The sequence below is a fragment of the Procambarus clarkii genome, chromosome 10 (assembly GCF_040958095.1).
Source record: "Procambarus clarkii isolate CNS0578487 chromosome 10, FALCON_Pclarkii_2.0, whole genome shotgun sequence".
Taxonomy (NCBI): domain Eukaryota; kingdom Metazoa; phylum Arthropoda; class Malacostraca; order Decapoda; family Cambaridae; genus Procambarus; species Procambarus clarkii.
In genome coordinates, this window is record NC_091159.1 from 17,365,084 (window position 1) to 17,384,226 (window position 19,143).

The window sequence follows — 19,143 nt, forward strand, 5'->3', positions numbered from 1 at the left end:
GATAAGGAGAGTCCTTTTAGAACTATAAACGGCCAGGATACCACCCAAAGATGAAGTAATAGCAACAATTCCACAGAAGAGGTCAGAACGACAGACGGCAGCTGATATACAGGAAAGAGGCGAGATGATGTTCCTGCCACAAGCAGTGTCTGATCTGCCACCCCTAAAGGTAACAGTACCATGGTATAAGGGAAGCAGATACTGTAGTAAAGTGCAGTCAAGTAAATTCCTGGAATTCATCAAAGGGAGTATACCTATTGACTATCTGTTGACGATTTCAGGGGATCAGTGTCCCCGCAACCCAGTCTCTGACCAGGCCTCCAGGTTGCTAGTTTGATCAACCAAGTGGTTTGATGCGGCTGCTCGCAGCCTGGTCGATCAGGTATCCTTTAAAGGTGCTTGTCGAATTCTCTTTTGAACACTGCGAGGGGTCAGTTATGCCCCTAATGTGTAGGGGGTTACAGGATTTAATGACCAGGATTCTGATAATAGCTGGATTATGGTGATAATTAGCGATGTGTGCAGTACTGTATGGTGTGAGGAGGAATCTCTGTGAGGAGGGAAGGATGTAGCATTACCTGGCTGGTGTGTGGCAGCCACTCTTGTTGTTTTGTCTCACCATACCAGCTTAGTGGTTCGCTATTGTTTTGTCATTTTACGCAGAATTTTTTTTTTTGTGAACACTTTATTTCATGTGCACAGGGGAAATTTCACAATAAACTCGGCGCAGCACGGTGGTTAAACCACTCGACCATCAGTGACTGTATGAAAGGCGGTGATAGCCGAGGCTATTTGAACCACCGCCCCGACGGCACTTTGATGGTACTCTTGGGCATAGCTATTTCATCAAATCACCTCATTTTTATGGGGCCACGTGAGCAACACAAATGCGAACATGCTTGAATGGTCCCCAAGTATATATGCAACTGAAAACTCCCGTGTTCAGTTGCATGAAATAGCTATGTCCATGATTACCATCAAAGTGCCGTCAGGGTGGTGGTTCAAATAGCCTCGGCTATCACCGCCTTTTATACGGTCACTGATGATCGAGTGGTTTAAGGCACCATATACACCAGTTGCAATGTGCTCCTGGCAGTCCGGGTTCGAGTCACTTCTGGGGTGTGGAGTTTTCAGTTGCATATATCCTTAGGGACCATTCATGCTTATTCGCATATTTATTTATATATATTTTTTTTATTCATTTAATCATTTAAATCATTTAAATATCAATATCTTTTAAAATATTATATGATATTGTTGAATGTATTAGTAAATGACTAAGCCGGTCCCTGAGAAACCAGATGAGGGAAGGAGAATAAACAAAAAACGAAGACCATGGGAACCACATATTGTATAATGTACAAGATACTGTATAATACTGCAATTCAAGTTCAAATTAATTTCAGTGGAAGAGGTAATACAAGCTGTTTAGTACTTACGTTCTTCCTGAGCAGTCGTGAGCTGTTCTCTGAATCTAGAAACTTCATCTCTCAGGTGCTGGATGTGTGAAGATAGATTATTTGCTCGGTCACCCTGATTAAAGTCCGCTGGAGATGGTGGATTTGAGATTGGTTGTTCTAGCTTACCTTGAAGCATCCTGTGGGAATATACTCGACATTCAGAAGCTTGCATCAAACATAACCTATTACTTTACACAAGTTATATACCAATAGTATCGTTGCTACAAAATCTGAGGTGAAGAACATGTGTTGTATACAATCCCAAGTGAAGCAACACAAACACCTTAAATTCACTTTTGGTGGAAGAGGTGGTGGTATTCTCGCCCTTACTTTTCCAGTGACAATTATTTTGGAGATACCTCCCATGTGCAGCCATTTTTTTTAATTCAATAATTAATTAAAGCATGAAATTACACACAGAAATTGAAAAATAAGCAAACAAAATTCAGATTACTTCAGTTTTTTATAGGCCAAAAAACCAGCGTCGAATGTAATGAAACGCCATTTTCAGGGCGAGACCCGGAGGCTCCCCCGGAGCTTATCCAGGCTGATATGGATATGTTAGACTTTGGCATCTGTCAGTGTGAATGGAGATCTTAGGCTTACCGGGGACCACGAGCCAGAACCTGGCCCCTCAGAGAGGCACGAGGAGCAATGGCCTATAGAATTGCACATGCGATTTGTAGCATTCTATGTCTGCCATCGACCGGGTCAGGCACCCAGAAAGGTAAGCATCCCAAAACAAACCCTTATCCTGGTTGAAACTACTACTAAAAGTCAAACGAGTGGACAGAACTCCTTAAAGAAAAATGAGCAAAGCAAAGTGTTCCGCTAAGCGAAACACTTGTTCCGGAAGTGTTCGGATGTCATCGGTTGCGAGTCATGTGTAAACCACTTTTCATTCATAAACTGAAAGTTTGGCGGCAAGATTAACGAGCTTGGATCTTTGTATGCGTGGACGGGCTGCAGTTGTTGGAGCCAGCTTCCAGGGCTTCATTTTATATCTTCCACTTACCTACCTTGAGGCTACCTTGAGGTGCTTCCGGGGCTTAGTGTCCCCGCGGCCCGGTCGTCGACCAGGCCTCCTGGTTGCTGGACTGATCAACCAGGCTGTTAGACGCGGCTGCTCGCAGCCTGACGTATGAGTCGCAGCCTGGTTGATCAGGTATCCTTTGGAGGTGCTTATCCAGTTCTCTCTTGAACACTGTGAGGGGTTTGCCAGTTATGCCCCTTATGTGTAGTGGAAGCGTGTTGAACAGTCTCGGGCCTCTGATGTTGATAGAGTTCTCTCTTAGAGTACCTGTTGCACCTCTGCTTTTCAACGGGGGTATTCTGCACATCCTGCCATGTCTTCTGGTCTCATGTGGTGCTGACTACTTTTATAGAGTACAAGTGCTTCCTTACATTTCTTGGATTCATTTGCATCACCAGCTTCTGCTTTGTCCTATCTTCTCTTCATTTAAAGAAACTGTCCTTATCCATGTTTTCTGTTTCCCATATATCTTTTTAGGTAGTGATCATATCCGCTCTGTTTCTTATGTCTCTAAGGCTTAATTTTCATTACCTATCCTTGCAGCTTAATCCTCTTAATTATGGTACTAATATTGTCACAAATCTCTGCCTTTTTTATAAATTTTTTTAACTTTTTCACAAGTTGTGGATTCCATGGCAGGAGCTGCAAGTTCTTGTATTTATTGTACATAGGCTGAATAGATCATCTTGAAAGAGCCTTCCAATTAGATTTTTAAATATTATTCTAATATTTGTCTGCTTCCCATATGCTGCCAGTGTCATCCTGTTGATATGTACCTCTGGTATTAGTGTGATTTACACAGTTTTTTCCATGTGAATTCCTACACGTTTCCCCTCTTCATTACCTTACACTTGTTTGGATTGAACTCTAAACATGAATTTTTCTACCCACTTTTGAAGTTTGTCAAGGTTGTATCTTGCAGCACTAGTCATCCTCAGTTTTTGCTCTCCTCGTTAGCTATTGATTCTGTCCAAACACTTAACACGAATAGGTAACTCCCTCTGGCAAATCATTTATGTAAATTACTATGAAAACAGAAAATTACCAAACTCTCTGGTCATTAAAAATTTGATGAAAGAGCACTAAAGGACCTTTTCCACTCCTCTCTAGTCTGACATTCTCTTCGGCTATGAATCTTTGTTCCTAATCCATCAATAGTTTACTGCTTCTTGTTTGTCCCCTTCCTTAAAATTATTAGTATGGTTCCCTTTGTCCCAATTTCTGAAAGCTCACCAGTCTTTAATTTCATGCTTTTAAGCTCTTTTAGTGGGTAACAGAATTCTTTGAGTTTCCTTCAGCAACCTGGTCAGAGACTATCTTCTTGAGGTTATCTCGAGATGATTTCGGGGCTTTAGTGTCCCCGCGGCCCGGTCCTCAACCAAGCCTCCACCCCCAGGAAGCAGCCCATGACAGTTGACCAACTCCCAGGTACCTATTTACTGTTAGGTAACGAGGGCATTAGGGTGAAAGAAACTCTGCCCATTGTTTCTCGCCAGCGCCCGGGATCGAACCCGGGACCACAGGATCACGCGCCAGTGTTCTTTCCACTCAGCCGCCGGCTCCCAAACTCCTGTGACTAGGTCACAGATCAAACTGATCAACGGAACCACCTTAAGTTAATCATGGCCATTCCTGGTCCAGTCCTACTTTTATTACATCTAGTTTCTCCATGTGCCTTTACTACTTCTGAGGTGACTTCTATTTTGTTTACTCTTGCTTCTAGCCATCTCTCCTTGGAGACCAATCTGGTTACCCTTTGTAGATCTCCTGGAACCTCTTGACACTTTTTTTCGTACATGGCTATGCAACAACTTAGGTTGGCTCTCTGCTTTTGTTGCAGTGTTTCAAACTGTGTTCACCTGACCTCTTGATTTTGTGTACTCATTCCTGGCACTTTTTCACCCTCCACCCTTTTGTATCTGTGTCCAGTTATGTTTTTTACCATGTCTTTTTGGTTTTCTCCTTTTTCTTGCTTTAACTGTCTACTGAGACATGCCATTGCCTCTCTTTTTGTCCACTACCCTTTCAAGAGAGCCAAACTATTCCATCATGTCTGTGCATTTCTGTACCATTTTACTTCCCATTAAAAATTCAGTAGGGAAGCCTTGACATTTGTAGTTCCCTTATCTGTATATATAAGGGGTGAAGAGACTGGTTAACATGCTTTAAGATTGAAAGGTTTGTGTGGCGATAAAGATGTGGACACCCCATGATGGGGTTAAACGTCTGGTATGTATATATAGACAGTGTTCCCCTCCATCTTGAAAGGGAAACTCGTATTACAAAAATATTTACTTCGGAAAGTAACTTGTTAATTTGGATATAACAAGCTATTACCACATGTTTGCATTCTTTAACATTTAAGACCTTAGAAATAAGAAATGGGGAGATTAAAACAAAGAAATTAGGAAAACAAAAGTGAAACTTAAAAAAATAGCAATCCTTCCAATAATGTGGAGGATGTGAAAGCAGACAAGCAAATAGTCATTGACAGGGAGTCAAGGATGCAGCTCCTCCCATGATAATCCTTCCACAGCCATTCACTACTATTATCACCACCCTCACTTTTAATTTAACAATCACGTGCTGGATATATCTATTCTTAATACAGACCTTTTCTCTGCTTCAAGTTTGTCCATTCTCTTCCATAGCTTGTTGACTAGTGCTTCTTGTTCTTGTTCTAATGTGTTCTCTAGCTCAATCTGAAATGTAAGAGCAATAAATCATCACCACATTTACCATTTGTATGGGGGTGAAAGGTATAAAATTAAATACTAGTAGTAGTAACGGAAAAAACCAGTGTCAGTTGTAATGACACGTCTCTCTCTGGTAGGGCGTCAGTGACTTCCTGAAGTTACCTTGCTGTGGTAGCTTCCCCACTTCAGATTCACATCAGCCTTAGAAGTCCCCTGTAAGGTCTACTGAGGACCAGAGCCAAAACCCAGTTCCCTCACAGATGCATAGGGAGCAAGGGATTGTTACAATCGCCCTCTCACTGAGAAAATATTTAAAAATGTATGAAGCAATACAAACAACTGCAAGGTTCACAGAAAACAAAGCAATGAAACAGATAAATCACTTTACAAACAATTCACTTAAAAACTAGGTCGAGACACACTAGTTATGGCCAACCACTAACATGTGGTGGCACCACCAAGAGCCCTCATCTTCCATGTCATAATCTTGGTCTGGAGCACAAAGACCACATGCCAATACACCTAGAAGGGGCAGGGGGGGGGGAAACAGGGATCCACCAAGATCCTGCTAGACAGACATATTCCATTACATTCTGGAGAGGGTGGGTCCTTGAAGCTGAGAAACAACAGACGAAATACTGTAGATGAATACACGAGACCTATCAGAGGTGGAAAGCGAGACAATCTTGAAGATGAGACGCCAGGATGGCAACCTAACTCAGTGCAACACAAGTCCCACAGAATGGGAAACCAAGGAAACTGGGTCAACAGTGCATCCTCCTAAGGAGAATGGGTGGCACACAGACTGTCACCGGAGGAGCACATGAAGAATGCTGTGCAAGGAGCATATGGCATATGTCATGCTTTCCAACTTCAGAATTGCTTTTAACCTTTACACTTTTCGGCCTTTTGCTATAGCAAAATAGTGTGAGAAACCCCCCTTGTGAAGTGTGTATCCCAGGTAAGAGAGAAACAGCAGTGTTTAATGTTGAAAAACAATCTGAAACTCTTGCACTTGGAATCACCACCAGTACAATAGTCAGTTCTGCATATGCACAGAGTACTGTCATAGTAGGAAAGTATCATCTCCAGAACAATGTTAACAGTAAAGAAAACACACATTTAAAAAGTATATTCAGCACTGGAAAATATATAGAAACAATATAGAAACAACAGTGTTAAAGGAAGAAACACAGCCAGGAACTTTATAAGACACATAAATAAACTATTGGGATAGTTCAATGTGTATGAAACATTATTGGAGCCGAGCAGTTGGACACACGTGCTACCTGTCTCGTTTACTTGGTCGAAACTGGCAGTCAGGAGAAGGCAGTCGTCACTTGTGAGTGGTCTCCTACAATAACCCTTAAGTTGCGCAACACATCATATGATGGGTTGAGTGACTTGCTATAAATTGTGCATCCCATCATATGATGTATTGGAGTACTATACAAGATTTAAACGGCCCGCGGATACACGGGGTTCACCTCGCCTTCATCAAGGCTCTTGTAAACAGACGCCATTTTTTTTTAAATCGTGGGCCAAATTCCCGGGTGTGAGGGCCTCAGTATTGAGTGAGCCATCAAGCCTGACGCACGCAGCATGAGCTCACAGCACTGCTGTTCAGCTTGTGACTACAGCAGCGCCTAAAAATGCCATAATATACATGTTCATGCTATTATTTAGCGATGATATTATTACAGAAGACCCCCTGACTGTGATGAAAATGACCAGGATTCTGATAATAGCATGATTGTTGTGATAATTAGCACTGTAGTGGGAGGAGTAATCTTGGTGGGGAAGGAGGTAACATTGTCTGCTGACTCTGTGTGACCACCTTTTACTGTCTGGACTCACTATACCAGCTTAGTTGTTCGCTATGGTGAACAAAACATGCAGATACTTATATATAATGTCTGTATAGTGAATAAAAGTAAAAACAGTATTGTGGGAGGAGAATAATGGCGAGTCAGGTGAGGTGAGGAAGGGAGGAAGTGGCAGCCAGTAGCGGGCTGCCACTGCCACTCAGCATACCAACCTAGTGGTTCTTTATGGTGAACACAAATATAGATGCTTATATATAACATGTATATACAGTGTAATAACAGCAAAAGGAGTGTGGTGGAGAAGCCATTTTGATGGCTTCTCCATGGCCCATGCCTGGCCCAAAGCCAGACTTGACTTATGAAAGCTCAGTCCAACAGGCTGTTGCTTGAAGCAGCCAACAGGTCTAAATATCCACCACAGCCCAGTTGGTCCGGCACTTCTTGAAGAAAACTATCTAGACGAATCGTTTTGTGTTCAGTGATGATGCTTCTAATAAAAGTAGCATAGATGAACAGTGTTAGCGGCTTCCAGGGTGGTGTTTTCCATCAATCTTTTCAAGAATAGCCGAATCTCTTTCAGAATACCTTTCAAATTGATCTTTTCCTATAAACTTTGCAAGATTACCTTACACTTCACAAGCTTGGCTACATACCACCTACAGCTACTAAAGCCAAGGGTGTATGCGAGTGTGTTATTTGTAAGCACACAGAATGGAGAAACAGGAAGCGAAAATCTGTTTGTACCCGGTGCATCGAGAGCGAAGTAGTGCTGTGTACCATGGAATGCTTCTTTGATTATAACTCACTTCTGAAGTACTGAGTGTATGAACAGTGTGTGACTGTAGTGTGTGAAACTATACATATTATAATTTTAGTGAATTTTGAACAAGTAATATTGCAACAATAAACATTTATTGTGGACACATTACTGACAGTTCCATGGAACATTATGAATGTTCTACTATATAGATATTGTAAAGGACACACATATGCATCAGATATGATACAAAAAAATTATAAAGCATTGAAAATACATAGAAAAATTATATTTAAATATTTTGTGGCAACTCGTGAGGCTTGAATGGCCCGCGTGACTGCTTTTGGGAGCTTCAGGCACGGCTGACCATCACGGGTTGCCAAAATGGTCGCCATTTGAGGCGGTCATCACTCGAGATTCTACTATATTGATGTATTGTGTTGAAGTGCTTTGATATTTGCCAAGAGTGTGCATGAAGAGTTTCAGGTTAGTTAACTGTTGTTGATGACCTGTCCAGTGGGTTGAGACTGTCTCTTTTTTTACACCTATCAAAGTGATTGACCTGGAAGCCTACTGCAAAAGATGTTTGATAGATTTGATGTGAGACTCACCATTATAAATTTGGTGTGAGAATCCAACCTCTACCTGCTATATTTGCTTGCATGCAAGTTGTAGAGAGAACAGGAACCTTCCGAAGGAGGCACCGGCTCCGAAACTGGTACCTGTGCCCACCTCGATGAGCGGAACTGCGGGCCACCCAGGACCCCCAGAGAACCAACAAGTCAGACATAGGGCCGCAGCTGGAGAAAGCCGCTTGCATATACTGTTCGACCGCAGAAGCTGCAAATAATAAAGGACAAAAGGGCAAAGACAATCTAAGAGCCAGGGCCCCAAGCGGATTCCAAGGAGGAAGTGAGCACCGCCTGCTGACACATGAAGCATGCAACGAAAAACTGCAACAGTGCATCCTGCAGGATTAGCACAAACAGCTTCAAAGGCACAGACGACGCACGAGCAGCAGAAGCCAAGGTGCTAGACCCAGGAACGGCCCCTTGCGCTTCTACATCCTCCATAAGCCAATCCGATGGCAGCTCATGGAGGGAAAAGAAACGCAGGACCAAAGCCAATGAGCCCCGTGCGCGCAAGCCCTCAGCCACAAGCTCAGCCGACAGGGAGGGAACCTGCACATGAAGCTGAACCGCGCCAACATCCAGCAGAAGAGCCGGAGTGAAAAGGCACTTATTAAGGTGTGCAAAATCACCCCCCCCCCCAGGTAAACCTGGACCACAGTCAACACCTCACGCCATTCAACTGTGCGGGTACAACAGAATGTGTCCCAAGCATCCAGCGAAAACATTGGGCAGTCTGCAAGCCAGGACGACTCGGGAACCTCATAACGTACCCAGTATGGCGACAAAGACCCAAACCCGAAGGAAGATGGATCCATTATAGAGGCATACATCGGGTCACGTAGAAGGTAAGCCGCAATGACCGCCCGCACTTCAGCCGGAGAGATGGGGGAAGTCGAAAACCTCTGGAAGGACAGACCCAAAGGACCCGCAAAGACATGGAACCGAACCCGAGTAGGAGCCAAACCCAAATCCACCTAGTACGCAGAAGGGAGAAAGGAAAACCCCAATCCTTGTAACAGCAAGCGCTACTTGGAGGGTGGGAAAGCCCAGGAGGGGTCCAATGGGACCCAAGGCCCCCAAGTCGGCTCCTCCCCAACCCCGGGAACCTCCACGTCAGATCCCAGGGACTAGTCGTCCTCCAAGGCCCCAGCCTCACAAGAAAAAGCCGGGGTGGCTAGAATAGCAGGAAGAGGATGGGTCCACTGGTCAGACCCCGTAGCTAAGGCTAGAGGAACTAACTCGAATACCTCTGCAGCCACTCCGAAAGGGGCAACCCCCAAAATTGTCCATCTCAGAAACCTCCAAACCCTGCCCTGACCCCAAGGCCCTCAGATGCTTAGGACCCGGAAGCAGAGGGAAGGGGGGGGGGCCTGAATGAACCACAGCAGGGGAAGAACAAGGGGGTTGCAGACAGAACCAAGGCCGAAACAATCAACATCCCCAAGTCTAGGTCCCTATAAACAAAATGGGGCAAACCTCATGGCATCTGGGGAAGCATCCAACCTAAACCTTTTTTGCAACGTGCGAGCCTGCACCCAAATATCATCAGATTGGGTGAACCGAGTCACAAACGAGCAACAAAGCTCGCAGGACTCTGGGTTGAGTGTGTCACCGATCCAACAGGCAACATGATGGAGGCAAAAACAATGAGTGTCACCCTAAGACAAGGGGACAGAGCAACCCTCAAACTCGCAAAAAGCAAGAGGGCACCCAGGGGTCACATCCATTGAACCTGAGTGCCCCTGTGATGTTTCCCCAGGGGCCCCTAGACTGGGTCTGCTAAGGGTTATCCCAGGCAGGGTACTGCTAACCGGCACCCAAGATACCAATCAACACTGCTAATGCTGAACTCCCAGGAAGTGTCCACTCACGAGGGCGAAGCAAGGGGTACCACCAAACACAAACAACCCTAGTATAAAGGGGAAAGGCACACCAAGGCAGACCCCCCCCCCCCCTCCACTAGGCAAAAAGAAAAAGAAAAGAAAAACCTCGCAACAGGACCGCGTACTCAGAGGGTACAGAGCCGGCCGCTGTTATGGGTGAAAACTAGCTACACAGTACACCGCGCCCCTACCATTGCAATAACTACCACTTACCCAAAGGCAAACTAGGGAGGAAATCCCCCCAAAACACACTGGGAGGTCAATTGCCAAAAGACCAACAAAGGTAGGCCCAAGGTGACTTGTGGAAGGAAACCCCAGGCCCCTAAGTATGCTTAGGGGTGCCTTCTCGCCATGCCCTGTGGCTGGGGGGATTGGTGCCCTGAAGCTACATAAACACCCTATACCCCCCCGAAGTGGCAAGGGAAGTTAGGGGACAAGATGGTACTTACAGGGCACTCAGGGAAGGTGACCCTAAGCACTTGCAGCCCGAGTGCCTGTGAATAATATTCCCAGCTCGCACACCACCGTAGGAGCAGTACTGAACAGTGAACAGCACAACAAAAGTCCGGAGCTGGAGCCACAACAACCAAGCCATATCTCATCAGCTGAAGAACTGCAGTGTGGATCGCTGGTGCGGGGGTCTGGGGCTCCCTCTTCCCCCTCCCAGGAAGAGGGGAGCCGCACAGACATGCGGTGCGGCTCGTGTGACGACATGCTTGTTTGCTCATTTTCAATTGGGAGTTCTGTCCACTCATTTGTCTATTTTCGTTGTTTTTCACCAGAATAGGGGTTTGTTTGGGGCGCTTACCTTTCTACGTGCCTGTCCTGGTCGATAGCAGATATAGAATGCTCCAAAATCACATGTGCATTTCTATAGGCTCCTGCCTCTCTAAGGGGCCCCAGGTTCTGGCTTGTGGTCCCCAGTAGGCCTAGAACTCCACCCACATCAACTGATGCCAAAGTTAGGGATATCCATATCACCCTGGATAGCTCCGGGGAACCGTGGGGGTCTCCCCCAGAAATATATGTAACTGGTATTATTTAACAATGATAGTATTATAGAAGACCCCTGACTGTGATAAAAATTACCAGGATTCTGATAATAGCAGGATTGTTGTGATAATTTGCGCTGTGCGTAGTATCGTGGGAGGAGTAATGTTGAGGGAGGGAGGGCTGGAGCATCGTCTGCCGAATCTGTGTGGCCACCTATTACTGTCTGCACTCACCATACCAGCTTAGTGGTTCACTATGGTGAACACAAATGTAGACACTTATATATAATGTGTATATATAGTGTAATAACAGCAAAAGGAGTGTTGGGAGAAGCCATTCTGGTGAGGGAGATGGCATCATCTGCATGACTTGTCATGTAAGGGTGGCCACTATGCTCTTTGGGCACTATACCAGCTTAGTTGAACAGTTATGTGAACAAAACATGTAGATACCTATATATAATGTGTGTATATAATGTATTAACACCACAAACAGTATACTTGAAGGAGGAATGTTAGTGCATCTGGCCTTGAACCAGTGATGGAGGCAGCATCAGCTGTGTGTGGCCACCTGTTACTGTCTGCACTCACCATAGCAGCTTAGTGGTTCGTTATGGTGAACAAAACATGCAGATACTTATATATAACCTTTGTATATAATGTAATAAAAGCAAAATTATTTCTTTATTGTTTTATGAACATAATTATTGAATCACTAATATGATCGCAATACTTTTGAGAATAGCGATGATTCGCATATTATATAAATATATCACACTACACACTACTGAATAATATTACTGCAAATTTTTTTCAAAAAATCAAACATTGAAATAATTAGGTAATGTCATCTTTGTGGCAACTCCCGCCCAACAGCTGGGGTGGAGGTGACCGCCTCCGGCGTTTGCTTTGTCAACGCCTCTTTTTTTTTTTTTGTGCCTGTGGGATGTTGAAGGCCAAATAGCCCAGAGCAGCTTAGGGGTTAAGAGACTGAATAACAAAACCCTTGGTAGCTTCAAGAAGTCGTATAACAAAGATTACAGAGAAGATGGCATACCACGAGTACAGCTTTCATCCTGCAATTATACTTTTTTAGGTAATTACACTTCGGTAATTACACACACAAACTAGATGAACACCACAATAAAATGTCAAATATTCACTCTAAAAGATAAAAATAAAGCAAGCCCATACCTTCTCTCTTCGAAGAGTTTCCAAGTCATTCTGTTTAGCTGCAGTCTCTGTTTCTAGTTTTTCAATTTTACGCATTAATTTGTTTACTAGGCACTCCTGCTCCTGCTCCAATGTCTGTTCCAATTCCACCTTCTCCTGCCGCAACTGCGTGAAAGGAGAATGGCATACAGATTAAAAATTGAATATTGGCAGCATCCGTAAAATATTTTAACAGTTATATCTTCGTCTCTTGGTGTAGCTGAGGAAGAAATCAGAATATATGTATGAATCATGTTATCTCTTTATAAAGTGCAAATATCAGAGCAACTCTACCTTCTCCTGGCGCAGCTACGGGGAAATTGGATAATATTTATATTAAAGAAAATTTTGGTTATGACAAAACACTTCTCAAATGAGATCGATATATTCTAAAATCAAACCCGCTTGAAAGTGTAAGGAGGGGGGGGGGGGGGGTTGCTGTAACAGGGCAAGATAGCCATAAGCAAAAATTTAATTGAAAAGGATTAACATTTATAAAGGAAGTTCCCACATGAATTATATTTAAGCTCAAGTTTTACTATCATATTAAATGCTTCATTATATACCTGAAGGTGACATGTTTAGGGAAAACATATGATAAGTAACCAACCCCTAAAAAGAAGTTATGAGAAAGATTACAAATACACAGATATAGACACACAATACTCCAATTGAGCAAAGAAATGAACAGATTTGAATGCACAAGCAAACAAGATTTGCTAATAAATATTACCAACTTTTAGAAAACTGGAGATGTTTCAATGGATTTCAAGGTGTTGGTCAATGACTCCAATTTTTTTTATTCATATTCAGCGTATCAACTTTTTTAATCTGATACAGTGAATTGTTTTCATCATATTCAATTATTAGTTTTGTAGCTTTTTATTTGTACCATAATAAAGTGTATATTGATATCTAAAAATATCTCATTAGAGTAAAATATATTTATACATGTGTCAAAGTCAAAATTACTACTTTACAATTTAAAATTTCTAAGCAGCAAAAATTGTTAATGTGTGCTTTTCACACATCAAAACGAAAGACACTAAATTTACAACATTCTTATCTAGTTACACTTTTTTCTGTTTTATACAATTTAGAAAATCCTCTTAAAGTTAGTGACCTCACGCAGAACCATCTCAAGTTAAAGCTCTTCGGGAGCATTTCAGTTTTATGACAGAAGGCCAGACATGATAGACACCAGCCAAGCGACCAGCTGCACAGGTCAGAGCAGGGACGAGGCCTTAGGGCCTCGTCCCACATCGAAAACCCCACCTACAAGTCATTATATAACTTCCTTAGCCAAGGAGTCTCTGGCAATCCTGGTCAGTCTGAGGGATCACTCTGTCCTTAAACTTAAACTTTGTGGGCATTTTCACTGTCTGCCATCGACCGGGGTGTCTCACTACACCCCTGTCTGCCATCAACCAGGGTGTCTCACCCAGAAAGGTAAGAGGACCATTACAAACCCCAATTGGGAAATTGCTGTTATGAAGGGTAATTTAGCTTAAGGGGGCGTCTGAGTATTATAGTGAAAGTTGTTCAATGTCAACCAATATTAATTTTCTAGTTGTATATGAAAAGTGCTTAAATTGTCCCAAGTTTCAGTACTGCAGCGTAAATAGAAAGGGAGTTTTTTTTTTTTTTTCAACGTTTTTTACACATTTTCAAGTTCACACTTCAGAACACACGTTTGAGATATAATTATTCTGTGACACTTTTCTGACACATTAGCATATAATAAAGGATTTGGGGCTTTAGAATTTCCAAAACATCTTTAGTTTTCCTAATACAAATGTTCAAAGTTCCCCAAAATTTTTTTGCAAATATGGCATGTTTATTGCTATTATAAAATCAATAAATGAACTTAAGAGAAAAATGAAAGCCCCCCAATGTAGAGAGATGCCCTCCACATATACTGTGTAAGTTTCATGTAAATTGAATAAAAAAGGAATCAGTTTTGTAAACGTTTGTGTCAATTGAAAAAAAAACAGAAATGAATAGTCTAAGGTTCTAAAATCTGTGGCCGAGGTTGACATCAACCAATTTTCTCCAAAATTGGCATCCTTACAGATAGGCTTACGTACAGTCAGGTGTGTAAGTTTGATGCAAATCGCCCCCCCAAAAAAAAAAAAAAAAAATAAAAAAAAAAAAAAAAAAAAAAAAAAAAAATCCTTTTTTTTTTCTTAAAAATTTTTTCCAATTAAACTAATTATAATATTTGTTTAATATATGCTATTGTGATAGCAAAGAGTCGTAGTTATGATTTCAGTTGACACTTTTGATTGATAATCGATTTTGACCATTTTTGCATAATTTTCACAACTTCAATATTTTTTTTCTCCCTTCCTATTTATGCTACAATGCTGAAATTTGGACCAGATGAAACACTTTTCATATAGAACTTGTCAAAAAAGTTTGATTGAAATCGAATGAGTTTTCATTTATTGCATTTTTGGGGCAAATTGGAACCTAATGCCCCCTTAATCTCAATTCTATAAGCTTAGGTGAGAAAAGTTAGAGCTATCATGAAATTATTATTAGAACATTACTGTATTTAGCTTTAGTGTAAATTAATCACATTTAACTTCACTCTCGTGCTTTGTTATATTTTATCGAATTATGTTTTATTTATTTCTTGCTAGACATAAAAGTGCACCCACTAAATGCATTTATGCAACAGGGTTTAACAGTTAACAAATTTCTACACAACTTCTTAACTGAAAGTCAAGCCAGAGGGGGTTGGTGTCAGGCCCAACATGATCACAAAACTTGCCAAGAAAATAGAAACTCGGATGACCATGTGGCATTGCAAATGACCATGTGGCACTACAATGCAAGCATGAGCAGCAAGGTGAACCATTAATGGAAGAATTAGAATCTTCTTTATATATACAACACCTATAAATTCCTGGTCTATATGTCTACATTTTAATTTTAATTAACTGAATTGTGTTTTCCATTTTCCTTATAATTCTCATACTTACAGCTTTCAAGCTGTTTTAATTTTCTTTAAACAGTCCCACTTTATAAAGGTATCTATCTGTATTCTTTCCCCACATTCTAGTCTTTTGGTGCAATTGACAACTGCTTCACTCTCATGCACAATTCTTTGGGAGGTGCTTCTGGATACCCTTTAAACGTCTCAACCCTTTTAGGCAATTTAATTTAAATTGAAGGTCCCTGGATCTTCTACAAAAGGTCACTACCACAAGAGGTTACTTAGTCTAACAATACAAATAAAATTCATATATTCAGTCACCATTTTCTTTTGCATGGCTTACTTTTTCAATGTTCAACATTAAAAAATGTACATTAATACACTATATGTAGGATATAAATTAGATTTAATAAAACAATTATACCTAGGATGTAAGTTGACATGTAAAATAGGGTTAGGCAATGAACTGTGCAGTTGTTTTAACATTTGTATTTCAAGAAATCAACCATTAAATGTAATGAAATGCCCCTTTCTAGCAATCCGCTCAGTAGCACAGCTCCCGAGTGCTCGTGTACCAGTCCTCCAAAACCCACACTGATTTACCGGGTGCCGGGACCAGAGTCTGGCTCTCTATACTGTACAAGGCAAAGGAAGCCTGGGGATCGGAAATCTTCACAAAACAGAGATAACACAAAATGATTAGGTAAAACAAAACCGTGTTACCTCTTGTTAAAAGAAAATTCTGTATTGTTAAACAATGAGGAAAATGAGGCAACTGATCGCTACCATAGGCTCACAATGCTAACCCTGATGTGCCTAGACTGTCTGGGGCTCTAAACTACCAGGAGTAAACCCCAAAATCCCCTTATGGGTAAGAAAGGGAACAAGACAAAGACAAGCTATCCTAGGGTGAACCTACCAGAAAGAGGCATTTCATTATATTCATCATTAATTCTCATAAGGCCCCCTTTCTAGCTTCTTAGAGCCTACTCTCAATGGCATCTCTGAAATTATCAACCAGTCCTTTGTCATTTATCAGTTAATTTATCTATCAAACTTTTCAGCAGCCCAGTCAACTCCCTTATATTTCATCAACACATTTAAATGAATCCTTTTTTGTCTGGCCTGCTGTATTATAATTTGTATATGTATATTTGTATATGTAAAAAATTTTGTATATTATATATAATAATAATAATTAAAATGGCCCCTTTTATGCTTCCAGGAAAGAGCATTTAGGTGAATAAAATAACCCCGGGGGAGGGGGGGGGGTGGAGAAGGCCAGAAGTCATCTGACTCCACCTACACCAAGCAAGGTACTGCAATGGGCAGTGAGGGCAGGACCCTAGATGATCAGTTCCACCATTTGTTGGCAGCTGAGCATATTAAAGTTCGTGTTCTCCACATAACAAAAAGTTGCCTCATTTTCCTCATTGTTTATTTAATCTTTCAAGCAGCAACTCATTTTATCTAATCCTTCTAGTTGATTTTCCAAGCTTCGTAGCTCCTGGTCCCAAAGTTCCTCTCACCTCAGAGGAATTCTGGTTGTGGCTCCCACTTGTAAATCCTAAGGCTTTGCTATACCACCTGCTAAGGACTACCATAATATAAGAAAGAAGAGCAGTGACTTGAGCAATTGGCAGATAATTTGAGTATTCTGAACAGATTAAGAAAAAAATGGGCCTATAGCAGCAAATGATAATATGTGGTGGGTAATGTGAACATCATTCAAAGCCAGGGTAAGCACCATTGGGCTTGTTCAGTAACTGGATTGATAGCTGAAAGCAGCTTAGTCCTTTGTTAGGGAAACTTTGATCAAATAACAAGCTTCCTGTTCTGAACAATTGAATGCCAGTGCAACACAGCAAAAACTTAAATGTATTGATATAAATGATGAGCATAATAGGAGTCCGAATTAGATTACAATTTAAGGTAAATTTTTAATTCTTACAGTACTTTAATTCTGAATACCCATTCAAGATTTTCCTGCCCACAATTGGCATTGATCAGTACAATCAATTTACTTTACATTCTTAAATTTACCATCTACATAAATAAAAAAATATTCCCATTAAATGTAAAGTCTTTCAATCTCTAACAATATAAGTGAGTAGTTTATACTGAAGCTCACTCAGGAGTGAAACAGAGTGGTACCAGATGGTTCCTTCCTGAAATCCAGAAATAATTGGATGAATCTCAAGTTCTGTTTCTTATTTATCTCCACACAGGGGGCATAAACATGGGAGTCTAGATAATCTTGGACCCTAGTTTGTCAAAATTACAAATTCCATTACACTAATTTCCATAATCACAGAAAACATGCTCATATCAAAGTTGTTGATGAATATAGAGTACAAGTTTCAAAGTAGTTCTTGCAATGTAAACAAAATTATACGGACTAATAAATAAGATCATACATGTGTGTGTCGAGCTTTGAGAAGGCTGCCAATATTAAAATGTGAATATTTTACTGCTTCAACTGTGTACACTGGATTGTATTGAGAATGGGGGGGACATTTTTTCCTATTTTACATGAACATTATTTGACAATCTTTGTTTTTTATCCCCTTCACAACTTGAAAGGTCGAGAAAGAAAACTGCATTCAAAGGAACAAGCTGGATATGAACTCCAGTGAAAGCAACAAGTGCAATTAAGAATACAGCCACAAAGACAGAAAGGATATTTAAAAACTTTATAAAAATTTAAACATTGAATATAATGAAACCATTTTACTGGTGGGTCCCAATTAGCTCCCAAGTTTGTATATTTGCACTTCCAAGCCTTGGGTCCACACAACAGGTCTCGGACCCACCCATTGCCTACAAGAAGCCAGAACCAGAATCTGCTTCAGAGTACCAGAGATCAACCCACAGACAGGGTAAAACCCACCAATTACTTGAAGGTAACTAGGCACCTCCCAGATAAACAACATTACCGGGGGGTAAAACCCAAACTGTGATGCGCACTACAACAGCCAAGCTCGCCCACTCAGTTGTGAACCATTTGTGGCCAAACCCTCAAACCCCACCCGAGACAAAAAGCTACTATGACCCTACCAGAAAAGAAAGTTTCATTACATTCAATGCTTGGTTTCTGGAAGAGACCCTTGTGTAGCTCCCAAGCTTTTTCACAAAAGGAGCATCTATTGAGGAGGCTGTCCACTTCCGAGACAAATAAAATAGAAAAAACAGAGTAAGTGGACTGGGCTGACTCTTTGAAGAATGACTACAGAAGAGGGTCTGGAGCAAAAGAATGCCAATTGCATGCCAAAGCACAACACGGGTGCAGCGAGTTTGAGGAACTTTCGACAAGTAAGGCGAGGCTAACACCCAGTTGCATTATCAAGAAGCCCCTCACCCCAGGTATTAGACATGGACATGCACTATCTGCAAAAAAAAGAAAGAATGAAAGAAAAAAAAGAGAGTCAACAAAGCAGCAAACTTAAAACATGTCAGGTGTGTGCAAAAATACACAGCCAGCAGGTTTAACTGAACCAACTTGCAGTTGCAGACAATGTGGAACATGTGGGTCTGTGCACACAGAATATTAATAAACAGTGTAGGCAAACAATGCTTCCACCACTGCAGCAAGAGTAGCACACAAATAGCACTACATTACATTCCTAGGGCCGAATGTATGATACACCACCACCGAATAAGCCAAGCGTCAAAGACACAAGGTGCCCTCAGGAAAACTGAAGTCTCGTTCCA

At 41.6% G+C, this 19,143-nt stretch overlaps 1 protein-coding gene across 2 annotated transcripts in view; it reads right to left on the reverse strand.

The window, feature by feature from the left end:
- The window catches only part of LOC123746842 (coiled-coil domain-containing protein 6), a 90,122-nt gene that overhangs the window by 36,720 nt on the left and 34,259 nt on the right, over positions 1-19,143 (reverse strand). For both annotated transcript variants that reach the window (XM_045728643.2, XM_069321667.1), the window contains exons 3-5: positions 12,474-12,617; positions 5,107-5,195; positions 1,440-1,597 (exon numbers count right to left, since the gene is read on the reverse strand). In XM_045728643.2, coding sequence (XP_045584599.1) covers positions 1,440-1,597; positions 5,107-5,195; positions 12,474-12,617 — 391 coding nt within the window. The remainder of the gene's footprint in view (positions 1-1,439; positions 1,598-5,106; positions 5,196-12,473; positions 12,618-19,143) is intronic.